This window comes from Buceros rhinoceros, unplaced genomic scaffold (genome assembly GCF_000710305.1).
Source record: "Buceros rhinoceros silvestris isolate BGI_N320 unplaced genomic scaffold, ASM71030v1 scaffold44109, whole genome shotgun sequence".
Taxonomy (NCBI): domain Eukaryota; kingdom Metazoa; phylum Chordata; class Aves; order Bucerotiformes; family Bucerotidae; genus Buceros; species Buceros rhinoceros.
Window position 1 is genome coordinate 27,292 of NW_010431833.1, and position 20,047 is coordinate 47,338.

Consider the following 20,047-nt stretch of genomic DNA (forward strand, 5'->3'; position numbering starts at 1 on the left):
AATATTTAGGCAGTAATACCTGTCAGGTCCATACATCTATCCTTGTTAAAACTTAAATTTTATACAACTTTCTTTACTGTAATATACAGTATCTCTTTTGTCCTGTTGGATTATTTCATTTTTCATGGAGAAAAGTGATCGATAGTTATCCAACAGAATTTTTTTTTAAATCCCCACTCTCCTTTCATTGTATGGCTCAGTTTCAAGATTTAATCGATAGGCAGCCACCATCCCCAATGCCCAGTACCCTTTTAACAGTTCAGTCACTGACTGTTGATGCTTAAAATGCAAAGTTTTGAGGTTGGCTTGCTGTTTAAGGAAACCAAGACACTCAGAGGTCATACTTTTTCTGCATGTTCACTACCACCTGCCACGCAATAATGTCAGTCGGTCCAAAAACTATAATTCAAATAGTTACCTACCATTTGGGTAACAAAAATAACAAACCCAGTCGTGATTTTAAACGTTCTAAGAATATTCACCCTGAGAACACAGAGGAAGTGTTTAAAAAAAATTCTGATATGTCTTCTCTTCATACATAGTTTTCTTCTTTTCTCTTCACCTGCTTTTGGGTTCCTGGGTTTGTATTTAGTATTTGACCTCACACTTGCTTTGTCAGTTGACCTGTTCATGCCACAGTCAGGTACTGGTGATAGAAAAGCCCAAAAAGGCTTGTAGAAAAGAGGCAAGCAGCGATCCACCAGGTGAGGAAAGACAGGAGTCCCCGGAACAGAAGCGGAGTGAAAATATTCTTTAGGCTTCCCAAAGCCATTGTTATTTGTACTACAGTTACTTTCATCTTCCCATCAGCCTGTGGAGACTCAGAATTAACTGAATTGGGAAGTAAGTTGTTTTCTACTGGAGTGTCAGAATTCAGTTCCGGGTAGATGCCCCAAGAATAATTACCTGTTAAAAAGAAATGAGTAACAGATTTTTGAGAATTAAAAGTCAAGTTCTGCTATTTCTACCTGTCTATAGATCTTGTTATGTGTTTTAACATAGGCACAAAAACCAAAAACTGAAGTTTACATAACTTTGTAAGTACTGTATTCATCTGCATGACTTCCTGATCATACTCATAGTATAGTAAGCCCTTAGGATAGGATTTATCTTGCCTGTTGACATCCTAACTAATTGACACACAATACAGTTGCTTTGAGACCCCTGTCAGCGCTGGGTATGATTCATCTCATCAGATGTAGATGTCTACTCCAGAATGGGATGAATCATAGCCCAATAAAGCCTATCTCTTCATGCTGACATTTTGCAAAAAGAATGCCACGAGACTGTGAAAGACATCCCTCACAATAAAGAGAGAGAAAAACACCACGCAACAGAGCAACATCAGATCTCCCAGTAATTAAGTGAACCCTGTATCTCACAATTTCCATTTAAAAAGCCTACTTAAGATTGAAAAGGTGAAAAAATTTCCTTTAGCAGATGCTCATAAGGTTAAATCAAAAAGGCTTTATGCAGCTCACTTTAAAAATACTTTTTAAAAGACAAGGGTTTTTTTCCAACAGAATTAAACAGCTTAACTGGCTGTAATTTCTCAGAAACAAATCAAACAAATTAGCATAAAACTGAATGAGGTCGAAAGCCCCACACTGGTGTGTTTTAAATCGCAGGAAACTACAATGTATTTCCATATTGTAAATACCTGACTGTTCAAATTTTCTTTAGTAAGCTGAAAATATGAAAGCCCTGAGTGGAACAGAACATCTTTTCATTGATCCAGTTTTGCCTACCTAGTGTTTTCAAGAGCAGAGTTGTGTGAAGAAGCATTACCAGTGGTGCAACATACTGCAGTGCAATTACACAAAGATAATAGAATACCCGAGCCACCTGGGAAAACAGAAGAGAGTAATTTATGAGTGCCAGCTGATCAAAGCAAACCTTCATGAACATGTCTAGAAAAAACAAGCAATTTTCTAAAAAAAAAAAAAAAAATCCCCACAGCCCAGTACTTATGCACTAAAGCTGTTTTAAAAGTTTTCCAGCACATCTTGGCAAGTGACATATTGTCTTCAAAGGACTTAATGAGGAACACCTTATCATGAACTCTAGCTTCAGGACATTTATGAATCTGAGAGGAAGTACTGAAAGGAAATAATTACGAGCATCAGTTTTGTTAAAACAAACAAACAATATTTTTCTGCAAAATGCATGTCATCATTTAAGGGCTCCTACTTCAATACAGAGAATCAAAGCTAATGTTTAATTTTTAAAGTCTCCAGTGATCTGCAAGCTAAATCCATTTCAAAAATGAAGCAGAAGTCACAGTCTAAAGCCTCAAAAAAAGTAAATGAAAGTTGGGTTAATATTGGACTCCCTTTTTAAAAGTCAAGGTATTTTTAAGATTCCCAACTGTGAAACACCAGTATTTTCAAAACAATGACAAGATTATTTTTCATTAGTAGTTGATCAATAACAGCATTTTAATGGTTTTTATTTCAAGGATATGTTATGGTTCATTGAAATCCACTCAGATTTATCCCTCCCCCCTGCTCCAAATCTGTTCCACCTTTCTCAGGATTGTTACATTACATATAAGCTATTGACCTAAAACACTAGACCAAATAAAGAAGGAAAAAACAAGTCATAAAATCAATAGCAAGCAAGCGATGAAATAAAGGTAACTGGATTTTAGAAAAAAAAGAATACAGGGTGGCAAAAAAGATGAAGGCTGACATGACACTTTTGGAAATAACTCTAAAACCTCAAAGAGCTTTCTGATGAGCAAGCATCAAAAACTAACATGAGAAGACAGACTAGTAAGACATGGTCAGAAGAAAAAACATGAGATAAATAATATTGTAAGATAATTGATGGAATATGCTAAAAAGAACAAGTTAAAAAGCAATGATCGCTTTAGGATGACAGATAGGAAATACTTCACTGCCAGAAGTTCCAGAAGAAAATAAAGCAGACATGGCAAGTGAAACAAGACAGGACTTCATTTAGTTGCTATGGCCTACTCAAAGAGAAGACACTGAATAAACAGCATATGGAAATATTACTCAGAGATAGGATGAAAGCTCCCAGAACTAAAATGATGCATTCACAGCAAATCGGCACAGTTCTGTCCTAACCAGTTGCTGCTACCTGTATTTTCTAACGTTTTTTCTGAAGCAAACTGCTACTCACTTTGTTTGTAACTACTGCATAGTCCACTTATGATCTTGAGATACTCAGTGAAGCCAAGGCCAAGTTATAAATAATAGTGATAATCCTGAGAAGAATCTTACAGCATACTCCAGTATTCCTCCTGCAATAGACCCCCAACTCAGCAGGATCATCAGGCAGCACCATCATGCAAGACTAGAAGCTTAACTATATTTTGCAGGCAACACCGTTCTCCATAAAGCCTATGTATTTCTATCTCCTCAGTTCACTGATGGTGGTTTTTATTAATTTTCTTAAAAAAAAAAAATCTTTTCATTTGCCACACTATCAAAATGGGCAGTTTTGTAACTAGGCTGGTGCACTTGACAAGTGGTCTGACAGGATTAAACGTGTCTCATTTCACCCCAAAATATGGCCACTTTATCTTAAATTTTGCCTCAATTTAAAAATCATAGTTGGGATCAGGTACCAGTATTTTACCCTTTTATCTAAATTCAACTCCTTTTTCTCCCCCCATGTAGTAGCTACAGATAACAACTTACCCTGTGTACTCCCCATAATCTATTCATGCTGAAGAGAAACACATCATATTTGTACACATTTGTAAAGAACAATTTATAAAGGGATCATTTTTAACAACTTTGAAATAACTTAAGACAAGCCATCTGCACAACATGGATGATAGAGTTCTGCACATTTTCGTTTGCAGAATTTCTCTCTAATGGTGCTATTTTTATAGGAGATAGTTTTGGAAGCTTCATTCAGATTTCAGCTCTGATGCCACAGAAGACAAAACAAACTGGAAAAAAAAAGTTGTACAGACAAAGCATTCCAAAAGAGTAACCTCAGTGCCACCATACTTACCATTTTCTGTAAATCAACCATACTTATTCTGCCCACTTCCTTCTTCATCTGATCCACACTTTTCTGGGCTAAATTCAGATAGGCCTGCAAATGATGACGCATCATAGCCAACCGTAAAGCACACAACAGGATTATAATCCACAATCTCACGGTATCGAATGTATCTTCTGACATTCTGCAGATATAAAAAATAGGTAATGCTGTTTTTTAAAGGTCACCTATTGCTACCAAGTTATTTGTATCACGTGTAAAGAAATCTTGAAGCATATTGTCAAAAATACTTAGCGCACAATCTACAGTTATGAAGTTCATGTGATAGTATTAACTTTTCCCCTCGACTTCTCTACTGCTGCTTCTTAGTAGCGCTGTTACAGATCCCATTAGTACCTGTTCATATGTAAACAAGAACAGCTCTTAAATGCTTAAATTCCGAATAATGAAGAGAGGACACCAAAAAACAAGCTTGCTCAAATAATTACAGGTTTTGAGACACAGTTCTGGACAGCAAATGTGCACTTCAGTTGCCTGTTATAGCACAACCTTCATTTTACAATAAACTGTGGAACAAAATGTAAGGACAGAGTATGTGTATTTGCAGTGGTTTATTTAATAGTTCAGTGGTTACCTTAGAAGCATACCTTAGGCCTAGACAGCAGTAAGTGCCAGCCTATTGTATCTGCTTCTACTTGAATTATATGATTTTGAATTAACTGACAATGACAACCACCTATGCTACTCATACAATATTATTTCAGACACCACTCTGACTGAAAATTCTTTCCCTTTTTATGTTTTAATTATTTTAGCTATCAATTCCACAGGCTCCTCAACACACAGATCTTCAGGCAAATCACTTAGATCAGTTATCATGCCAATGTATCTCAAATGTCTACAGTGAAACCATTCCTCTTCTACACCATTGTGTAAGATACGAGGTTCCAGAAGGTGGCAGTGAGGTGGTACCCAATCCTAGGAAGAACAACCTATCACAGCCAAGGAGTTGCCACAGGATAGCAGCTTTTTGGTAACACCACCTCAACATTCATCACTCTGTGACTTCAGAGTTCAGCTGCAACTTTCACAACACCTTTGCCAGCAGATGGTATTAAATTTTAAGTCTTTCACATTTCCATGACTTTCACAGGGCACTACTGAAGATTCACGATTTTGTTCAGAATACTCCCCAAAAAAATGTTGAAAGGTAATCTTACAAAGGGACGCTCTCTTTGCCCAGAGGTGGGTTCATAATGTAGTCCTTAGTGATTGGTTTTACCCACAGCAGAACCATAAATAAAGGCGCCAAGAAGTTTATATGTAGCAATGTTCTGAAAGAGAAAAAAAAAAAGGGGAAGTTACTAAATACAAACAATTATCATACTGTTGAAACTGGGAGTACAGATTCAAAATGAGAAATCCAAATTTTAAAGAAGTTGGATGAAAGGTAAATAAGAAAATTACTTCCCTATTTTATAGGTATGACTTACGTTTCAACAGTAACATCACATACTGTGAAGTCACACTGGTTGTGGCTTTTAAAAAACTGTCCTTAAGAGTATCTGAAAAGTTGATTTATTCCAAACAATCTAATCAAAGGAGCTACCTGTATTATGATACACTATACTAAAAGACAGTTGTTGAAAATTTTCATACGATGGCATAACACCAAACTGCACTAGCTATTAGTTTTAATCTAGAGTCAGCATCTCAGATAATTATGGGAAATATGCTGCTATATTAATATCTTTTTCCTTTATTAAAAATATACCCAGATTAATTTGCATTATCTATATAGACAAGGAGAAACAGTTCTCAGAAGTCAGATTTCCCAGTTTAATGATGACTTTTACTTAGGAACCTTGACCAAATGAAACTTGGTACTTACATTCAATTAAAGACACTTGGATGAAGAAAACCACAAAGCCAGCACAACTATTCCATTTTAAAAGCACTGTATGAAACTGCACAGTTAATGTAGAAGTAGTACTCTTGTAATCTTTGAGCACAAAACAGAGACCAAAATTTTAAAGAAGGAGATAACTTTCGGGATTTTTTCCTGAAATTAATATCCTCCTTCACTTCTGTACCACACATCTAACTATTTTTCATTACTAAAATGAAGACTTCAGTGCTGTAGATCTGGCAGTTTTGCTAGTGCAATGCTGCCTCACTAACAGAATCAGCTTATCTATACTTCCTTCGCCAGAATGCTTCTACACTATAGAGAAACTGAGGTAATCAAAGTTATTCTAAAGAACACAAGACCTTACTAATTTCAAACTACCAAGCTCCCTAAAACCATTTAAATGTTTGCATGTTTCAGAAGATGTCATCACACACATTTAAATCACTGCTTTCAGAAGAAATAAGCACTGCCAGTAATTCAGTTGCTAGGGAACATGACAGCATCAAAGAGTAGTCCAAGGCATTTCAGCAACTTGTGAAAGCGTTTTACCTGAGCTTCTACTTATTTAAGACCTCTTCCCAAGTTCATGGACTACAGTGTGCCAAAGGGTGGCAAGAAACCCCTTCTATTTGAGTATATAGGAAGAAAGGCCGAAAAGACACTTGACAGGCTCTGGAAAATGAGGGAACGTGTACAAAAATGGTACAAATTGATTAAGAAAACTCCAAAATATATTCAGAGAAGGATATTGCTGCTAAAAAAAAAATCAACCCGGCTATTAAAACCGAAAGGGACGTGAGATTGTTTTTATTCTGTGAAGAACCACAGTAATCATCTTGAACATATTAGCAAAGTGGTAGTAAATCATTAACCTTAACTTTTTTTTTTCGTCAGAAAGAGAGCTTATCACCTCTGGCTTCTTTCTTCAGGGGCTTTTAATTTTTTTTTTCTGGTTGGTTGGTTTTTTTGGGGGTCTTGGAGGCTGGTGGTTTTTTAAGTAGCTCTGGAGATTTGGGGGAGTTGCTTTGGTTCAGGGTTTGTTTTTTGGTTGCAGGGTTTTTTTAATTCAAAAGTACACCACGTGTTTGACTGCAGAGAAAGGCATTGTTTTCATGCACTCAAATTAGACAGCTTTGTATCAGTGACCCGTCATCCTCATTTAGAGCTCCCCTTTAGTCATTGTCAAACAGCTGCAAACAGTCAATAATGATCTACTCATTGATAAAACCACATCGCTGAGGGCAACTACTGATCTCTTTAGGCCAATTAGAACATATCACTTGACAATGATTCTTTGTTTGTAATTGCATTACCCAATTACACTGATATCTGACCAAGTTTTAATCCATTTAACTTCTAAATTGTTCCAGTTGAATAAAGCATTGGTAGACTTTTGAAAATAATTTGCTTGGTGTTGCACAGTTACCTTTAACAACCGATATACTCTAACATTGTTAGAGAAGTTTAACTTTTCATAACCCCATTCTAGTGGGTATGAATTACCCTTTTAGCTCCTGATAAGTTAAATTCTATTTCAAATTTTCATTATTTTGTATTTTTGCCTAGGATCTCATGTACACAGAACAAGGAAGATGTTGGAAGATTAGAGGATACTTACAGAAAGGGCACAAGGAATTTTAAAATGCTGAGAACCATAAAAAAGAAAAACTATGCATTTACTTTATTTAGCTGAAAAGAAAAGATTTGGATGTGACTTAGTCACAGTCTACACATAGACATAAACTTAACAGCAGATACAACAAGCCAACAGCTTGCAGCTGTACCTGGATGCATTCAACTACAACAAGTGCAAGTATAAAACACAGTATCTGGTTATCAATTTACCAAGAGTGAAAGACCCTCTTTAAAAGATGAATTTTTAAGATCGGCATTTTGGAGGAAAAATGAAAAAAATGCAGTTTGAACAGAAATAATTTTTCTATCTGAAAATACAACGGTTCTCTTAGGAAAGTGACTGGACTAAATAACCACAGTGGCCTATGCTACAGAATCTGTCATTAACATGTATTAAACACCAAAGGTCCAGATCTATGAAAGACATTGTCCGTCTGACAGGGAACCCTGAAGAGAAATAGTTGAATCAGAGAAAACATTGTACTACCAAACTTAAGGATGGCTGAAAATTCAAATATTCCTTTAAAGTGGTATTAACATCTGACCTTTATTAAATATTCTGGGTCACCTTTTCTTTGCATCTTACCCTAAATTTATTAAAGATATGATGCCCACCTGGAGATGGGAGTGGGAAAAAAAAAAAAGCACATCTACTTTCTGGAATTTACCTTAACTTCCAAAAAGATATAACAGGGGAAACGTGGCAGTAAGCAGAAACATTCATGGTGGAGCTCTTGCAGGAGGAAAGGAAGGCTCCTTTAACTGGGGCTCTAATTACAAGGCAAAGAACGTAACAGACTGGCAGAGCACAGGTTGAGCAGAAAGAGGCAGGTGGTGATTCTGCTCAAGATACGAAAGGCAGGCAGCAGCAGAAGTCTTAGTCACTACCTTCTCGTTGGAATAGTTTGCTTTATTTATTTTCAGACATTAAAGATTTAAGACTGAGTAGCATATACCTATGTGCATATATTTTCTCTTACTGTGTTATTTTTTCTGTTGCTAAATTCAGTGCATCCAGATGCATTTGAGCCAGTCGCAAGCCAGGGAATGTCAAAAAAGCACCAATAAGTGAACACAGAACAGCCAGGAACAATTTGAAGGTTAGTTTAGACACAGGACCCCTAAAAGAAAAGAAAGGAAATAAGCATTTTCTTGGGGAGGAACTCGAGGGGGTCGGGTATCAGAGACTACTTTCAACTCAACAGTATCTAACATTTAATTAAAAAAGCAAACAGTATTCTATAGTTTTACTCTGGAATACCAGCATTACTACAAATCAATCAGGAGTTAAAATAAGAAAAACAAGTCACCTATTTATTTCCTAGAAAAACAGAAAACCTAAGCTACTGCCTGTGAGACGATAAGTTTGTTAGTAAAGAAGAACAAAAAAGTAATAAATTTGTATTATCATTACAGCAAATTATGTAACAGAAATAGCTACTGAAATGAATTTATTGATTATGTTTTTAAGAGGAACAGATGCATCACAAGTTTAACTGGTCAAAGGCAAAATGGATATTTAAGTTGTACTACTTATATTCAACCTTTATCCATGAAAAGCTCTATCAAAACTGTTTTTACTGCAGTTTTTCCATTGTTTTCCACAGTTTGTTTTTGAACATGTGTCCAATTAACATATCTCTTTCAAGTGCTTAATATAGTTTGTTTTAACGAACTGTTGAATACAAAAATTACATTAAAAATATCCACGATCAACGATTAACACTGGAATACAGAAAAAATACAAGTGACGTGTAACTAAAACAGATTACAGAGGAACAAGAACAAATCTAGCAATCCACTTGAGTTTCAGATTCTTTCTTCATCTACATCATAGATACTAAGAGACATCATCACCAACTCAACTGCTACTGTAAACAGCCAAAGCATCACTTAAGTTAAAAAAAAAACAAAACACTTAACACCAAAATTAATACAGAAGTTAGTAAAATTGCAATAGCCTTGGAAGAGCAGAGTGAAGAAAGGCTAAGAAACATACAGGATTCAGTTAAGGGTTTCCCATGAAATTCCCATGTTATTCATAAATAACACACTAATCCAGTTTGAAGACTTGGGAAGTTTCAAGCAAGAAATTCATAGCTGTGCTCGCACAGTGACAACATACCCCATAAATGTATTTTAGAGCACGTGTAGAAGGAAAGAATTGTAACATACATCTATCTTACAACATGGAAAGGCTGTCTACAAAAGCGACTGCATTTCTACCTAACATCAAAAGCTATGACATGTTCCTTTGACAGTCTGCACAAAGGTTGGATGTCCTGTAACAAGCAGATGATTTTGCGTAATGGGAAAACTCAGTTACAACCTGAAAACAGGACTGAATGCCAAAATTCACTTCTAATGACGACTTTATCACAAACTCCATCTGTAGCTTTTGCACAATCATCCTCTTGCACACCACAGGAATGGCAAAATGTACCTATCACCTGTTTTAACAATCCTTGCAAAGCTGACTGGAATTGCCATGAAAAAAGTGTTTATAGTTCTGGACTTTATTTTATGCACTACAAAGTGTCAGGGCATAAACTATCACTAAAAAGAGAAAATACAAACAAAACTTACATTACTTGTGAGTAGTGATTATTTTCATTAACCCACTTTTTCTCATTAGTATAGATACCATAAGCATTATAAAAGCAAACGTGCAAGACAAATGCTTGCTAAGAAAATTCAAGTGGTTCAATTATAAATGCACACGTAGAAGAGACAAATGTATTTCCAGAAACTTACTGGGATTCCAAACCTTGCTTTTCAAGAAACTGCATAGCACTTTCTGAGAAATTGGAGAATCCTGCAGAGATACATGTTTTATTACAGTACAAATACAGAATTTTTTTTTTTTTTTAAATAAAATGCTAGGTAACAGGTCATCTTTTAAAGAAATTTTCATATGCTTAGCAAAGCTCTTTCACGTGCTAATTAGCATGCCATAACTCAGTAAAACTTGTTTACCAACATCTCTGGTGTTTGTATACTTCAAGAACATGAATAAAACCGACAGTATTTTTTTTTTTTATAAACGTAAGTTGTTTGATTCAACATCCCCCCCCCTGCCGCCAGTAAAGGAGCTTTGCTTTATTACGAAAGGCAAAATGGTTTAAATGTGAAACTGGAAGACAAACGTAATTAGTAAAACAAACAACCTAGGTAAAGATTCTGCTATTTAAAAGCAAGCAGATCAAATATACTGGATATCCTTCAGAATCTGCATTCCAAAGGAAAATTTCTTGAAATGTATGACATATAGAGTTCATTTTAAACACATTCTCAAAAACACCTAGAAGTCTGGAAGTAAATTTTTCAGGTCATGCAACCACTAGAGCTGTTGCAAACACTAAAGAAAGGAGTTACCTGATTCCAGTCCAAATTCTAGATAGTTTTCTGTCACAATGAGAATTGCCATTGCTTTCACAAAGAAGAAAAAACCAAAGGTGACACAGACTGATCTTTCACCTCCATCCTCTACTTTGAAATAATGGGTAGTCAACGAAAACAGTACCTTGCTACACAAGAAAAAGGTCAAGGAAAATGAACTTTGTAAAATAACTGTATTTAAGAATTATAAAGCTGTATTTTGGACATCTACTCTAGGGATGTTCTATGATGTGCAATGTTTTAAAAAAAGCAACATGTGTTCAGTCAACTTTGGGTTAAAATTACAGAATACTGTAAAGCATAATCATCACATAATGGGTAGCCAGGAATACACTCCTCTGCAGTGTAGTTTTGATTGCAGTATTCACTAGCCATCTAAGAGAATTAAACCACAGTTTAAATGTAAATATTATATAAAGTTACATGAAACAAAAAAAAGGACAATTGTATCTTTGATGCAAAGTATTGAGCTAAATGAAAAACATTCCATCAAACTATGTAACTCAAGATTTAATCTATCTTCTTTTCAAAACCCAAAGTATGACTTCTGAATGCATCAACAGAGATGGCAGCAAAGTGAATAAACACATTTTTAACCAGTGAGGAGCAACGTGTTCTTCCTGGAAGCACAACCCTAAGACCCTAAGAGCAAGAACAGGATGCTCCATCAAGCACTTCTATCAGCAATGGGATAAAATATCTCAACTATGAGAACAACTGCTCACAGTGATTGTAGATCCGCCTTACAAGAAACTGGGATGAATGGTATGGGATTGTTGCTTAGATTATTACGTAACTATTTACTAAAATATGAAATATAAAATATGAAAAGATGAAACTTGTATTTCTCTACTTTCACATGCACATATTTGTGATTTCTCACCTATCAAAGACACTAAACAACAGCATGTTTAGTATTATCTAGGAAAGACAAAAATCTATTCCATGTTCATCTTGGAAAACCCCCCCAACTTTAAAAAACCCTACACAGACTGGTATGATATAGTAAGTCTTTTAGGGTAACCCCAGTGCCACAAATAGGAACATCTAAGACATCACCTGCTCTGTTATCAAGGGGGTTTTTTAAATGTTCATTGAGTATGGTCATTTTTAACACATTTCTAAACACAATTAGCTCCATAGTTACACAGTTATTAGGATAAATTTGACATAATATATTGTCAATTCTTATCACTATGAACTGCAACCCGTTATATTTGATTTTTATTTTTTCAAATGGCAGACAATATCCGGTCTATATTTAAATATAGTACTTGGAGATCACTCCAGACATTACCTGGTTTTGAAAAACAAGAAAAAGGAAAAAGAAGATTTTAAGTATAAACTGCACCCTTTTTCCCCCCCACTATGCAATAACATATTCATTCACCTTTGCACTTCAATATTTCAAGTATTTTTAGATGTAGACTACATGAAAACATGTTTTAGATGATCTATTCAGTAAAACATTTCAACAGTCATCAGCTAATCTCTCAAGAAACTGTATGATTATGCAATATCACACTTCATTAAGCAGCACATAATCAACATAGATATTGCTGTATTTCGTGTATATGCAGAGGTGCTCTTCGGCACACAATAATGCAGTCTAAGCACGGCACCTAATTAAAGTTCATAGGAATCAACTTAGGCTCCCCATACACTTCACAGAAAGAACTGATTTATCTAAAACAAGACTTACACTGTCCTAAAAAGAGGTACATAATGGGTCACACAGACCAGAAAGTTCTGTTTCTTTAAAACATTCTTCAACTACGTGTCTCCTTACAGCTAGGGACATGGATCACAAACTGAATACACATTACTTTTCAAATCTTGAAGCTAAACAAATGACTTTGTAACAGTTTGTGATCAATAGTCCTAAGCTATAAATAGATTTATAAGCCCCTAGATACTTCATGCTTTCAACTATGGATTGTGCCTAGAGGATGTGGAAAATGCAATTGGGAAAAATAAAGCATACTGACAGCAAATTCCAATTATAGTGCAGATTCAGAACCCAATATATAAATTAATGACAGTGCAAACTGTATGTGGCTGAAACCCTCTGTTAGCTGAATAATCACCACTGCTACCTATTCAGGGATGAAGAAAATCAAAGCATTAGGGCAGGGCTTACTTCATCACTTCCTTTCCCTGTCTGACCTACATTTCAGGACCTACTGAAGAAAGAATTTGGGTTTAAACAGTATTATGTTAACAGATTCCCACACACCCACACCTTTTATTACTTTTTTATTTTTACTACTTACCACAAACAGTGATATGTCTGTAGAATTTATGGTATATTCTTTTACAAAAATAATTTTATCTTTTTAATTCCTGCAATTCTGAAATTCTAAATACCAGTCCACTGGTATTTATGCACATCTTCTGTTTCTTCTAAAATACACAAAACTTCTGGATTCACAACTGAAAGCCAAATAAACTCCTCTATATTATTCTAATCGCATGCATGTAGAAATAACTAGAGCTGACGGCTTGAATGTTATTTTAAAGAACTGGATGACCAACTTCCTCTGAATCAACCTTCAGTCAGGTTAAGAAAAGACTGTTGCTTTTCTTTGCTATCCACACATTTTCCAAAAGCAGCCAGTCAAATTTACTAACCTACCAATGAAATCAGGTTACTTAAAACCTCTTCAGATAAAACACAGCCTCCCAGATGAGATATACCTTATTTTTGCTATACCACATTAATTTTCCTAAATACCTTGTCTTTTCAACAGAAAAAATTGTGTAAAATGCTGGTTAAAAGTTTATAGACAAAAAGTTAAGTAACCTGGCTTATTCAGTTGTCCTCAGTGATGAATTTTAAATTCAGCTGTATAAGTACAGTAATTTAAGCACAACTACCATCAATGTAACACCAACATACTCCAACACTGGAAATTCAAGTACTAAATTTACGACCTACCCCTTTTAGATGAAATTTCTGTTAAAACACTGATGTATAGACTAGATTAGATTCTGAAATTTTTCTGAATATCTACACTATGAACATTAAAAATCGCTAATAGCAGGTTACTGCACTGAATCAAAACATCCATTTCTGGAAGACACAGCTGAAGAAAAAAAATTTCCATTCATCACCTCCAACTTCTCTAAGGTTTTTTTGGTCATTCTGTCAGACAAATCCTTAGTACAACCTACCACCTCATAACACGCAGACATGAAGTAGAAAAAACACCTGTTACCAAAATGCAGTATTGTTCTAGAATTAATTCTTGACATACCACATTGGCTGCTTTCAATTGAAAACAGGGAGGCAACTAGATTTTTCTAACACTTGAATTATGGTGAATCATTTCTGGTCTTGACATACCAAGTTATTTAAGTTTTTAAAGTATTCTCAGCATCCCAGAGGCCCAATGTCAAAACACATGAAGGAAGCAGATTTCCTCTTAAATCCATTTTCAGTAGCCTAGTGATCAAAAGGACTGTTATCAATACCTCTGCACATTACTCTTTGCATCATTCTCATTCTCCCAAAGAGCTGTGATGTCTGGAATAAGTTATGTTAACATATTCGTGGAGATATTAACTCTGATAGAAAGTTCAGCCTATGCTTCCTGGTACTGCAGCCTTCTGCATCACCACTAACACCTCAGAGGGCATAGGATCATGCTACTTCATCCCATCAGTCTGGGAACCAAACAGGTAATTGAGCAAAGTCCTATGCAATATTAGGAAGCAGTGACTTTGTAAGAATTTCTACAAAATTGCCTACTCTGTGCAGAAACCTCCAACAAAAACAGCATGTATTTAACGGAACAGAAAAAAAGTACACAAAAGTTGTATAAAGTGGCAGAAAACTAGTTCTGACCATTTATTTCCTTTGTATAATTACTAAACGATTGTTCAGCTATCTAGCACCGGATATGTAATTACACAAGGTTATACCTGTATACAGGTTTCTTATTTCCCAGAATATCTTGATTTTGAAAGGCTTGTTCCTACACATCAGGCCATTCTTCTCTAAGCTTTCCCAAATTCACATGTTTTTTAGAAGCACCACACGAATTTTAAACTTTAACTTCTCTAATCTTTCTCTCACCCCAACAACCTGACAGAAATTCTTAAGGACTTCTATCATATTGGCATATTGCCTATTACCAAAACCTCAAAACAATATTGGTCCTTTGGACCATACATGCCAAGGTACAAAAACAGTAAAGCATACAATTAACTGTTCACAGCTTATTAAATAAAATTTAGCTTTTAGCAGATGATATTTTGCTTTTAATACTACTATCTATCTGACCTTACTTCCCTTACAGTTATGTAGGAAAGCTAGTGAGAAAACATAGCAAGTGTGCTTAACATGCAGGGAATACTAGATCTGTTTCAACATCCCTCAGGTCCAAATATGCAATTAGATCTCAAGTGCTTCAGGCAGATTAGGATAAGACTGGAAATGCTGGTTTAGGCTCAATTCACGTAAAAAGGGCAGGTGAGAAAGAAACAATCAACAGGACTTGCATGTTCACACTACTGAGGTAGCAAGCTTGCACTGTCAGGCAACCTAATCTTTACCTCCTGCATTTGGTTTTGCCCTGAATTGATGCTGCCAAATAGAGGCAGTGGTTAGGGTGGTATTCAAATACCCCTGTAAGAAAGAACTATTGCAGTGGCTTTTATAATCTACAACTTCTTCACTTAGAGTTACAATTACTGTAGTATTCTTTAAGTTGGCAACACCTAAGACTTGAAAGATGAAGCAAATGGGGCATTGCCACCAATAAATTTAAGAGCGCACTGTGATTTTAGTACTCGAACCTTGATTTTCCATTAGCTCTAGTAACCTCCCCCTCATTCTCAAAAGGGAAGTCAAAGGTGTTGGCTTTCATTTCTCATTTCTTATGCATTAGCTGCCACTTTCCCCTGCCCTCAGTATTAAACTAGAATTCCTGACTTCACCCAAATGAACAGAGCAAGGGCTGTGCAATTACAGCTGTATATTAGCTATACTATAGCTGTATCATCATCATAAGGTGCACAACTGCCAGACACCAACATTCTCGTCATTACTTAGCAGACTAAGAAAACCACCTTCTGGATCTGTCCAATGACAAGCTAAAGGAGAAATACCTGGTCTAGAAGCAAGTGACTGTCTACGGACAGTGTTTGGTTTTTGGTTTTGTTTTGTTTTTCAAATCAACTCTCTCTTCTAGCAAGTTCTTACTCATTACAAGGAAAATTCTGGATATTGTTTGTACTTCATGCTATTTAGAAGACTAATTCCTCTCCTTACCATAAAGGCAGCACACATTTGAATAATTATGAAGTACAGATAAGAATTAATCATATCCAGAAGTGTTAGCCAAATACCACCAAATACTAGAGTATTTAATGGTTTTACATAACATCACTAGCTATTCCTGGCAGAAAAAAAAAACCCAAACCCAAAATTCTCCACAACACAGTAAGAATCTCTACTGAAGAACAGAACTCTTCCTCCTTATACAGAGGAACCAGTTTTGAATATTGAGTGCTAAATCATCCATAACTTCACACACTATCTGGCTGTCAGCTGTTGAGGGAGCTGAGGAGTTGCAGAAATTAATTTTCTGACTTACCTTTCCATAACCTGCACTCAGGCCCTTATTCAATTCCACTGCTTTATCACCCATCACATCTTTAAAAGGCAACTTTCCTCCGTAAAGAGTATGTCTGGATTAGTATGCAGAAAGCAGTTAATTACCATGCAAGCATCCATGTCTGATATTGCCTTCTCCAGTAAAAACAAACATAATGTCTGTTTCTTTTTATGGATTGATACTGCAAACACTCCGCCCTTGTTTCTCTCAGTTTCAGAGGAGAGTTCAGCTTTTCACAGAACTTTGAAAATGCACCACCTCATCTCCTACAACTGTCTACACATTTTATTTTCTGTAAACTTCATACGAGTGTCTTGAACGTATTTTAAAATTATGAAGTCATGCATGTATCTCTGTAATAAATTAGCATGCATATTACTGTATTATTTTGGTCAGGAAGTATCAAATTAAACATACTGAAAACAAAAAGTGTGCAGTAAATTGCACAGTTCTCTAAAAGCTGTAAATGCTTTCTGTACAGAAATCTATTTCTGTGTGCCTAACTGGGCAAAACCAAACCAGTTTAGAACCACTACGTATTAAAGATGAGCATTAACTCTATGTTCACATACCTGTAGTTTTTCCATACGAGGTTTGGCATTGTTAAACAAGCTACTGATGTCATACTGTATAGCATACACATTACCCAACAATGGCACTAGCTTACACGATCCTCTTTCCAAATGCTAAATACTTGTGTATTCTGCCAACCAACAATACAGAGTTTCATATGAACTGCAGAACAATGTAAATGATTTGGAACAGTGAAGGATACACTGCAAAGGCTAAGACAAGCAGACACCACACTACACTGATGTTCATTTCTTGTGAGGGCTTCACAATACTGTAATAAGCTTCCGTCACCACATACACAACTGTTGCTGCAACAGTGAAATCCACCAGCCACTGATATTCCGGAAAATAATGCAATGCTGAAAAATACAAGTTCACAAATGTTAAAGGTTTGATACTTTATCAGCAGTTAGTTACTGATGTACATAGAACGAGGTGATAATTGAAAAATTATCCTCCATTAACTGAGGTCTAGGTAGATCCAAATCATCCAAATAAAGAGCAACCAGCAAACAAGCCACATTTTTTTCCACTCACCAATGTGAACTTCACTCTTCACTTCTGCTATTTGATACTCAAATTTGTAAGGCTACAAGACTAACATCCCAAATTCAAAAAGCATACTTAATTGAGATCTCAACATCACAAAGGAAAATGGTTCTCCCGTTGAGTCTAGCTGCAATTTCAGGTAAGAGGTTTTTTGGCACTCTGTTAAAGATTAAAAACTCTTCGGCAATTATTTAAAATACTACATACAATCCTCTTTTTCTTTTTTTTTTTTAACGAAAGTAAGCTACTGATTGATTGTTCTTCCAGATTTTGTTAGTATCTCCTGTAAAGCAATATATCATTGCGTCAATTCTACTGTAAAAATTCTTGGGCTCACACTGTGTTGCATGCAGGCTGCGTGAGTTACGAAGAGAGGTCTCGTAGGAGGGGCTGGGAACTGCAGAGGACAATTCGTGACAATGAAGCGCAGCCTGGCCCTCCCAAACACCTTCCTTACATCCACGGGGTTAAAAGGTCACAGAAAATGACTGAGCATTTGTCTGTTGACTACAAGGTGTCTTATATAAAACACATGAAATTGGCCAAGCTCAGGTATTTCCAAGTCCTATTCTAATTTTGAAATAGCTGTCTGCTTAGATTTAACAAGACTTTGTATACATAATTTTTAAAGAGCGTTAAACCTTGCACTGTATCAGCATCTATAAATACTCAGGAAGACAGTTAAATGCTATTTCAAGCAAACAACACTAACTGAAACTTGTGGAAGCTTTGTTTATTTATGTGCCAGTTTCAAAAAAACTCAGCATTTCTGTTAAGAGTATTTTCTACACTCAGATAGTTTAGCTGAGAAATCTCCTGCATAGGATGATGCTTCTTTTGTTTCTATATTTACACATAGAACATGTGCATATAAAAATGTAGACAGGAAGAAAATATGTATGACGCCTACACACATACTCACATATATGAGTCTTCTGTATCAGAATGACTGCTTAAGATTAAGGAATCAGGAATTACCATTTAAAAAATAGCAACTTCCAAAACACTTTATGATGCTTATTTCTGTACTGGCACTTTCCGTTTCTAAGCATTCTACCTCACTGTTTCAGGTGGGGGCTTGAAAGGTTTAGGTTTCAATGCTACAGTACATTTCCTATTTTACATGAGCAGAAAACACATTACAACACCTGCTAGTTGTCATTTTAACAGATTATGACGTGTATGGTGTTGTCTCACACCACTGTGGATGCCTGATACAACAACAGATGTGCTTTATGCTGGATTTCCCCTACCCATCCTCTTCTCTTAACACTACTATTAAGATGTCATTATGGAACAACAAAAGAGACTTATCCCTAATTCTTTTCTTGCCTTTTAAATGTTATTTTCAGTTGTACTTCTATTCATTGTCTACAAAAAAGGATATTCCAGGATTCATCACAAATAACCAGGTGACAGCAATAATCAGGATATATTTGAAATAATGCATTATCATCTGTATCTATTATTCTTACCAATAGTGTCCCTTTCAGTCACAGATTTGGTTTCCAGATGAAGATCGATGTCTTTTGGAATAGTCAGGGGTTTGTTTTCAATATGACCATTATATTTTCTGTAAAAATTAATAAATAGATAATACACATGTGAATTTGAGAAAACAAACTTTTTCAATATACAATGGCATTTCAAATTTAAGAAAAGTGCAGACCACCTTTTTGCCAAGTGCAAACATTTTTACCTAGCTAGCTAAAAGCATCAAGTCAACTATTGAGAAACAACCAGGCATGTCAATGATGCCCAGCTTTATCTCTGATGTACTACCACGGTATGGGTTTAAATACCTTCTTTATGCTGCTTTATGCTTCTTTACACATGCCTTATGAGCATGTATTACGGCAAGATCTGGTGGTCAGTATTTACTTCAGCCCACTGATTTTTCTTTATTCAGAGAGCTAGAGGGTGTTCTAAGTCCCACAGCCTCAAAAAGTCAGCGACACGAGTACAGCTACAGAGCAGAATATAGCCACTCTGCCTTACAGATCCTCCGAAGAAAAACAAAGCTGAATTGAGACTTTTTAATTGAAGTCAAGACCAGGATGCTGAAAGACAGGAGTGCTAAAGCCTTTGGATTCGAAGTAAGTAAAAAAGACAGAGTTGGTAGTGTTAATTTATTGAACATTCACTGGAAATAGCAATAAGCAGTTATTTATATCAGAAGACAGTTGATAAGGGAAAAAAAAAATCCAAGAAAAGCATTAGGCCTTTTTTCATAGGATCATAGAATCATGTGGTTGGAAGAGACCTTTAAGATCATCAAGCCCAACTGTTCACCCTGCGCTGCCAGGGTGCCTAAACCATGTCCCTCAGTACCACATCCACACAGCCTTTAAACACCTCTAGAGATGGGGACTCCACC

At 35.9% G+C, this 20,047-nt stretch overlaps 1 protein-coding gene across 1 annotated transcript; it reads right to left on the minus strand.

Moving 5' to 3' along the window:
• Positions 1-628: 628 nt before the first annotated feature.
• Positions 629-19,243, minus strand: TMEM161B (transmembrane protein 161B; the record flags this gene model as incomplete). The annotated part of the gene is made up of 9 exons (XM_010143528.1): positions 629-906; positions 1,749-1,845; positions 3,991-4,165; positions 5,202-5,315; positions 8,509-8,649; positions 10,283-10,343; positions 10,904-11,055; positions 17,324-17,480; positions 19,146-19,243. Coding segments are annotated over 9 exons (1,273 nt in total), but the record flags the coding sequence as incomplete, so codon positions are not given.
• Between the last annotated feature and the right edge of the window lie 804 nt (positions 19,244-20,047).